Raw genomic sequence first — 8,653 nt, 5'->3', positions numbered from 1 at the left:
TTAATCGTTTCCAAGCTGAAATGAGTGTGGAGTGCTGCATGTATATTTTTCTTCATGATGGGTGCTTTGCATTTGAAGCAAAGCAATTCCTGGTGCAGAAATGTAGTAAGACAAAAGAAATGGGGCTCTATACTACATCAGATCTCTGTAACTGTCAAGACAATGTGACAGTGTGCTGCTGTTCTAACATTCTGGAACTGCTTTGTTGGTTAATACCACTGGCACAAAGAAGTGAAGTTCTCAAAGCCTGATTAATGCAACAGAATTGACGGCATTTTTTTCATAACAGCCTCTGTGGATTCCGGAAGTGACCTCATAAGTTCTTCGGGGAATTTCCAAGTTCAAGAAAACCTATTTCCTTTTGTGGTGTTAGGGATTACAAAAACTAAAGAATGCCACACAAATCACATAGTTTGTGAGGATGGCAGACTATTTTAAGGAAGTAACCAGAGGCTGTATGAAAAGGATAAAAGAATAAGATGCCAAACTGCATTAGACCTGAATGAAAACTTGAGCATGAAAAGGATTTTGAACGGGATTTGCAAAGTGTAAATGAATCTGAATGTTCAAGAATGAAGCATTGAATTCTATAAAATCCTGTGGATGAAGGGTGTATTCTCACCGTCTTCAATTGAATTGTATCGATAAACCTAATTAAACAGAATGAAAGCCTTGTGGATGGAGCTACACCTTGAAGTATCAGATGTCTGGTCTTTTAACAGAAGCCAGAAGCCATCAGCCTTTCTAATATACATATAATGTGACCAGGTTTTGTGGCCGTAAGCATTGCTGAGAGTGTAGGGTCCTGAGTTCAATATTGGCACAGTTAATTTCAAAATTAACAGGAAGTTAAATTTCATGTGGCACAGTGCCACTCTAGGGTCTTAGAGTTTGTACACTGTCCCTGTCTGTGTGGCTTCTCCTCCACATGCTCTGGTTCGCTCCCAGTTTCCAAACATGCTGGCTGGGTTCACTGGTGTCTCTATCCTGTGTGAGTGTCCACCATACAACAGACTGATGCCCAGTCCACAATCTACTCCTGCTTCGCACCATGTAGGCTTCTGGGAGTTTCAGCCCTTGACAGAACTGCAGTAAGTAGCTTTTCTGATGATGGACAGACAAACGGAAAACCTTTTATTCAAGGTAGCGAATGGAACTGCATCTTTCAGCTTAATTCACTGGTATGGATGTTGAACTGTTCTTTTTATAATCTTAGAATTGTCTGCAGTCCTATGTTGAGGTAAAAATGCCCATGGCTTCAGTTTCAATGTTACTGAGTTGCACGCAAGTGGCTGCTGTGGACACACCCTCACGCCTATCTGACCTTTGAACCTCAAACTATGAAGCAGAAATCAGCAGTTAGTACAGACTTTATACTATATACAGCAACCTGTGATGAAACCACATTATTAATCACAGACAGTATAACATTGACCAAATAGAGACACCCGTCACAGGTAATTTGTCAATTTTGAGATGCCAGGTGACCTTGACAGCATGTTTTAGGACTGTAGGAAGAAACCAAAGCACACGGAGAAAACCCACCCAGACACAGAGCGAACATGCGAAGCCCAACATTGAACCCAGGATCCTGGAGTGCCGACGTGCTACACGTAATGTAAATTTTGAAATTAACTGTCCCAAAACTTCATTTTTTCCTCAGACTGACATTCTCCTAATTATTTTTAAAAGGCAGTTACGGAAATCCTGAGAATTAGATTTCAACATTACCCCATCAGAACAAAACCCAGGGATTGTTGAGTTTGTGAGTTTTTTTATATTGTGCCGACCGTTATCTTTTTTTGTATTTTTATCAACCAAATCACTCTTATGGCCTTGTATCTGGATTCATGGATACCCTACTTTGCTACTTCTAAAGAAGGTAATCTGTCTCATCAGATCAAATCTATCAATATAACTATTTTGAACCGTGCCTGCTATCGTCATGTACATCTATTTCTACGTTTTCCTAATTAGACTGTTAAATCTCCACAAACAGGGGTGAGGACTCAAGGATTGTGTGCCTCGCCCCTGTTCTGTAAATCATTAACCAGAATTCAGACTCAGGGAGCCTGTAGCTTGCCATTGATAATATCTGCCATTGATTTCTCTTCCTTGTCTTCTGCAAGTAAGAGAACACAATCGCTTCTCAGAAAGAGCAAACTGTGTGCTCAGGTCTCTTAAGGGGGAAAAAGCTTTTCCGATTCAGAAGCACCCGACTCACAGAAACGGCCCTCTGCTCCACAGTTCTATGGACTCCACAAGGCCTAGCAGGGAAGATGGAAGGTAGGTTGTGTGACTCAGAGGAGAAAGAATAATAATAATAATTATTAATAATAATAATAATAATAATAATTTTACTAGTATTTAGAAAATACTCATACAGTATCCCAACGATGAATACTTTTGCTAAGAAAAATCCACATTCCTTCAATAGCAAATTGATCGAATTGCTCACTGACGTGTACAAAATGTCAAAACTGTCTTGACAGAAAATTCTTTTTTTTTATTTCGCAAAAAGAGATGCACAGAAAATTTTCAGTATATACAGTATGACTGATAAAAATTCCTAAGCAATTATGCATACATGTAATAATCTGACGTTGTGTCAGAACAATATAAAACCGTTTCAGCTCCTGAGAACACAATCTGAAGCAACTTGTCCAATGTCATTCAGATTCTGGTTTAGATTTTTATTTATTGCATACATTTACATCAATTGTAAAAACATAATGTTGTCATTTACTTAACTGTTGTATGAAGTCATTAAACCACTGACCCAAAGAGGTCGAGTGGACCTACTTCTGGAACAGAGGACGTTCTGTGCGCCGCGAGATCTGGTGAAAAGACGCTGGCCTTTAAGAGTCACTGCTGTGTGGAGGAGGCAGTGAAATATGATTCCCTGGGAGGTTTGGTTCACTAGTACGCAGACCCATATCCAATGACAGTGTGTGACAGTGAAGTCTTCGCTCCTCAAGGAAGAAAAGCCACTTCATTGCCATACATGGAGTTTGAGGGCACAAATGTACAGCAGGGACATGTCACCACAGCTACGGGTGTAATTATAGGTTTTGACACTGGAATGACAAGGTAGGTGACATCAGCTGCTCGAAGTTTCTTAGAGCACATCCATCACTTCACAAGCTTTGTAGATATTTGGAGGAGTTATCAGAAGGTTCGTCTGGTGGCAAGAGAACTGGACCTCAATGGAAATAGGAACCATGCCCGACAGATGAGTTTTTATCAGGTGAAAGTCCCCGACTGTAGTGGTGGTGATCTCATTGTCAGCGAAATGGCAAAACAAAAAGACAAAGGCATCTGAGGCACACAAAGCCACAGCTGTGTGCTCAAGAGCACAATGATCAACAGCTTCTGCTTATTGTTCACTTCACCCTCATGTGCGTGAATGTCTGGAAAAACAAACATTCAGAGGGTAGGTTTTCAAGCTTTATTTGACTTCTTATAATTCTCAGCCTCTCTGTCAGGGTTGGTTTGGTTAAGGTGTGTTTGTACCTTGGCATTTAGGGTATATAAACAATAAAGGTTAGAGTGCTGTCATGTGGACTGCAATGAAGTGGTGTGTTTATCTGGGACCCAGTGGCCTCCTCTAACTCCTGGCCTGTCTGACTGGAGGTGTTGCTGAAATCGAAATCACCGCCATCACTGTTCATCACGAGCACAGTGGTCTGGAAGCTACGCACTGAAATACAGAAGACGGTCATTCTCTCTGCTTGGCAAAACCGGAGAGCAGTCTGACTCCGGCTTGGACGCCTGTTACAGTAGGTGGCGGGTTGGGACACCTGAGAGTGACCCAACCAGCTCAGGCCAGGCAAGCACAACGTGCCACAGGCTGTAGAAAATGGCGCTGTGCTGTGCTTGTGAGGGTGGAGGGTTTTGAGGGGACGGGGTAGTGGCATCTTTCTGCAGATGAAGTGAGTGAGACCAGCTCCTCCCTGGACAGGTTTCTTCAGTGGCACACAAGGGCGACCGGCCCAGCGCAACGATGCCCATGCTCTGCTTCCTGCTCAAGCCCCTCTACTATTGCCAGGAAAGAGGCTGCTGAGGGCATCTGGTGGACATCAGCTAGTAGAAATAAATACTAATTGCAACCAATTACACATTTTATTTTGGCAGCGTTCAAGCACATTCTAGTATTTACAGATACAGCCTGAAGTACAAGAACATCGGCAAGTGTGTCATCATCAACAATGAAAATTTCTCAGGTAAGCTTCATGGTGTTTGTGTATCGGTTTCGTTTTTCTTTTGACCAAAATATTGTGTTTGCAGCAGCAGGAGCCCTAAAACTTTCATTTAGTTTCAACAAACAAGGTTCTTTGGAAAAGTCGGTTCCAGAGCAATGTGTAGATCTTGAATTGCTCTCTTCTGTTGTTCTGCTGCTTAATGGTCTACCTGCATGCCAGCAGCACTGTGCTGCATTATTTAATTCTAGGAATGCCCTTACTGTCCTAAATACTGTAGCACGGCAGAGCAAAGGCAATGCAGGATGACCACACCAGTACTTCGAGTAACCCTGGCTCTTCCAGGCTTGTTGTTGCAAGACTTCAGTTCAACCTGTACTGTAATTATGCAATGAACTCTTAATTACGTAATTGATTCTGCTGCTGAGGATCTATTAAATAATCAAATTGATTCAGGTTAGATCAGAATCTTGCAACAGATTGAAGAACAAGGAACCAAGATTGTCTGGCCTGGCAATCTACGCACCTCTCACAGTTTTCGTTGATTGTCAGGAATGAACAAGCGGATCGGCACCGAGGAGGATGGGAGGAAAGTGAGGGAAGCCTTTGGATCGTTGGGCTTCACAGTGCAGATGGAGAAAGACCTGTCATGCGCTGAAATGCGGCAGGTCTTAGACACAGGTACCGGCCTTCACAAAATGCAAAATATTCTCCATACGTATCGCTAAAATTAATGTTCAAATAAAATGAAGGGAAGCAGATGAGATGCAACTGTAGCTTTGTTTCCATTTCACTTACTCGCTAATCTGTAATAGTGTCATACACACAGTTTGAGAAACTAAATCTCTTTAGTGTCAAAGCACACAGCCGAGGTGCTGTGATCCAAGCTCTCACAATCCTCCGAGACGTTTATCACTTCTGAGGGGGCTTGTGAGCCTGTGGGCTTGTCAGCTGGGACCCGCTGGCGAATCTCCTGAGCAAACACTGCAGGACTCGCAGCTCAACAGCAGGTGGGAGCGTCGAACCACTGCAGCTGTGAGGAGGAGAGAGGAAGGGGCAGGAGGAACGTCTACATCTCCCCAAACTTCCAACACAGCACAGGAATGGTGAACCAAGTTATTAACAATCGGCAAGTCCGAAGAGGCATGGCGTAATTAAGACACTGAGAGGTTTTAAACAAACCACAGAACTGTATTGGAAAAGCATTTGTTGCATTCTCAAGGTCTTGCTGTGTGTATATATACAGCATACAGTACATTTAAACAGAACAACTGCGTTACGCAAAAAGAAGCACTTGGCATCTTCAACAGATGTGCTGTAGCTGACACTGTAGAATCCTTCCCTAAGCAGACGGAAGTGATTTGGGATCAATTAGCTGGCAGCAGTCAAACAAGGCCATGATGAAAAGCCTCCTGCCATTCACAGCTCTTTGTGTGTCTGATGTGTGCTGACTTGCTTTGTGGACAAGAATCTCCCTGCTGTGATATTAACACAGCTCTATTTTCTTTGTCTTCAGTTTCTAGAGAGGACCACGGTGAGATGGCATGTTTTGCTTGTGTAATTCTTAGCCATGGGTATAAAGGTCACATTTATGGGACAGACAGAGAAATTAAAATTAAGGAGCTGACTGCTCTATTCAGTGCACAGGACTGTCCAAGCCTAGCTGGGAAGCCCAAACTGTTCTTCATTCAGGTAAAGCATTTTAATTCCAGGGAAAGACAGAATGAAAGCAGGTGATGCAGAATATTAAAATACACCTCAAATTTTCTATATACAGTACAATGAAAGTAAAAAGGATCAATAGTCAATGTTCAAATTCTATATTACGTTTCTAATAACTTCATGAAAGGGAATATCTAAACTGTTTTTAAAGCGACCATAGTTTAAAAGCACAGAAATCAAGACTTCAGTTTCAATATTTTGAAACTTTAACAGCATTGCTGCTTTAAAAAGCATAAATATTTTTAAAGTACAGTACCAAGGACAATGTGCAAAATGTTCAATACGTTTTTATCAAAGGAAAAAAGTCATTGTAAATAATAATAATAATAATAATAATAATAATAATAATAATAATAATAATAATAATAATAATAATAATAACATATATTTACACATACTTTGACGTTTTATTATGTTTGTGTCTGTTGGAGAGTGTTTTGTTTCAGTTTTGTATCTTCCTTCCCGGTGTATTCATGGAAAATAACACAGAAAAAAAGCCGTGATCTGTCACTTAGGCTCCTCTCTCTCGCCCGCCCAGGCCTGCCGAGGAGAGGAGTACGACGGCGGCGTTGAGACAGACTCCACAGAAGCGGAGGACATTGACATCAGCGAGATCCCAGAAGAGGACTTCCTGTGCGCTCACTCCACCGCTGCAGGTACCGTCCCTGCGTCTCCTGTGCGGCCAACGCGGCGGAGCGCACACCTTCCTCTTTAGGCTGTGCACCTGCTCTGCGGCCTCAATAAAGGCAACTTTGATTGTCCTTGCCCGATTCATAGTGCTAGAAAGCCCAGGGTGTCATTAATGCAAGACCGAGAATGTCTCGTTTACATTAAAAGCAGGATACAACTTCTGGTTGACTTTTCGAAAGTTTTCTCTGCCATTTATCATAGCGGTATTACAGTCCATCAAAGTTCAGAAGTCTGTTTTGCCGGCTGGCTGCCCCAGATTGTGAAGAAGTGTGCAAGGTGCATCATCTTTCGTTTTCATCCTTATGTTTTTTTTTATTTTTTAATTAAAAATATAAAACATGTCTATTCCTGCTGTGATCCAGAAAAAAAAAGCCAGACATGAGAACTCTGGTTCGCTGCCGGTTTCTTTTTTCCCAGTCGTCTATAAGCAAGAAAGTCACGGTTGCTTTTTCTCGCCAGGATATTATTCATGGAGGAACCAGGTCCGGGGCTCGATTTTCATCAGAAGGCTGTGTGAAATGTTAGATCAACACGGCAGGGATCTGGACCTCGCTAGGATCCTGACACGGGTCAGTCACTGGGTGGCCCTCAGGTTTGAATCTGACACAGGTGCCTGGTTGTCTCATGGGAAAAAACAGATGCCATGCATCATCTCCAGACTGACAAGAGACCTTTACTTCAGCGAATAAATCACCACTGAATGTAATTCTTCCTGCCGGACATGCCTAAAGGAAACCAGATTGGATTTAACACAATTTATATGGACGAGGAATCATGTAGGGATTTTTTAAAGGTTACAGCTACACGCATTGAAAAAGCGCTTTTCTCTTGTTTTAGTTCTATCATATCCATCATATTTCTCTTCTGTACAGTATCTACAGGATCGAAATATTCTGCATATAGTCTTTCCATGACCTCATATGTTGTTTTTTTTATGACTGTTAGTTGTATTGCATCTTTAAAGACAAAATATTCCTTTCTTAAAAACGTTTGAAATTACAGCAGGGATTGTAAATAGTTCAAGTTTAAACCGCTATTGTGTGTTTACAACTGGATTTCTTTCTTAACTAAAATATCCTGAAAAATAAAATATTAAAATACTTACACTATAAAGTACATGAAAACGAGATGGACAATGCAATATCGTGTTTTTTTTAAAAAAAAACTGTATTTGGTGTGGTTGTGTACAGTATAAAGCACATAGCTTGAAAAATAGACTATACCCTAGACAATACACCCTTACTGAAAGTGAGAGACCTGAACACTACACAATGGCTTTATCATGAAACTCTCACGCAGTAAGATACATTTTCACGGCAGCAGACGTCACTGTGTCATCTTAGAAAATGTACTAGGGCAGGGTTTAGGGGTCTCTAGACAGGTGACTGGAAGGGTGTACAATAGGTTCAAATTACATGCTGAGCAAACAATGTCTTTTACTCAGAATGCTTCAGTCAAATGCCCAGCTGTATGAACAGGAACATATCCAAGTTTCTATTTTATAAAAGTGTCAGTCAGGTAAAATAACAACACTCACTGTGCTTTGAGCTCCCTCACACGTGGGTTTTTCGTGAAGAAAGCGCAAGCGGTATGCTGGCCTTGGTGTTTACGACGGCACACGTAACTGATTCATCGCTCCGACAGGTACGGCAGGAACAAAGTGCGATTCGCGCATTTCACAATCCGGCTGCGGAACACCTTGAACCCTGAAAGCTCAGGCAAGCGAGGCAGGCTTTACACCCTTATTGCTCCTGGTTGTAAAACCTGTCCCACCTCAGTCCTCGCCCCTTCCTGACTTTAGAAACCCAGGCGAATTCTTCGGTGGTAGAAAACATTATTGTACGACCAAGCCTGCCACACTGATAAGGCCAGAGCATGACTGGAGAACAAGAATCGGCTTGGAACAGGGAGATTGCTGCGCTGTTTTCCCTTAGAACTCTAACATTCATGTGGTTACACCCGAATCCATTAGATAACAATCACTATACATACACATTTATTTCTTACACTAAAATTCAGGATATAGTGCTGTTCAACAATTC

General features: G+C 41.9%; 1 protein-coding gene across 4 annotated transcripts; it reads left to right on the top strand.

Annotated features, from left to right (window-relative positions):
- Positions 1–2,137: 2,137 nt before the first annotated feature.
- Positions 2,138–7,736, top strand: LOC107077147 (caspase-7-like). 4 transcript variants are annotated; one of them, XM_069193066.1, is made up of 6 exons: positions 2,138–2,286; positions 4,135–4,223; positions 4,752–4,880; positions 5,716–5,891; positions 6,460–6,577; positions 7,071–7,736. In XM_069193066.1, exons 1-6 carry the CDS (start codon positions 2,252–2,254, stop codon positions 7,298–7,300), a joined length of 777 nt encoding a protein of 258 aa, XP_069049167.1. In that variant the 5' UTR covers positions 2,138–2,251; the 3' UTR covers positions 7,301–7,736. The 4 variants fall into 4 exon arrangements, with proteins under 4 accessions (XP_069049167.1, XP_069049164.1, XP_069049179.1 ...); XM_069193063.1 differs by lacking the exon at positions 2,138–2,286 and adding an exon at positions 2,964–3,090; XM_069193078.1 differs by lacking the exon at positions 2,138–2,286 and adding an exon at positions 3,113–3,247.
- The last annotated feature ends 917 nt before the right edge of the window (positions 7,737–8,653 follow it).

The sequence above is a fragment of the Lepisosteus oculatus genome, chromosome 1 (assembly GCF_040954835.1).
Source record: "Lepisosteus oculatus isolate fLepOcu1 chromosome 1, fLepOcu1.hap2, whole genome shotgun sequence".
NCBI classification, from domain to species: domain Eukaryota; kingdom Metazoa; phylum Chordata; class Actinopteri; order Semionotiformes; family Lepisosteidae; genus Lepisosteus; species Lepisosteus oculatus.
The sequence above is the reverse complement of the archived record's forward strand: the minus strand, read 5'-3'. Positions and strand labels throughout refer to the sequence as shown.

Bases quoted from the DNA above. Each gene is read 5' to 3' on its own strand.
- LOC107077147 (XM_069193063.1), top strand. From the start codon at position 3,005: ATGGAGTTTGAGGGCACAAATGTACAGCAGGGACATGTCACCACAGCT. The intron at 3,091-4,134 runs GTAGGTGACATC...TTATTTTGGCAG, and splicing joins TTTGACACTGGAATGACAAG to CGTTCAAGCACATTCTAGTA. The intron at 6,578-7,070 runs GTACCGTCCCTG...TTTTCTCGCCAG, and splicing joins CGCTCACTCCACCGCTGCAG to GATATTATTCATGGAGGAAC.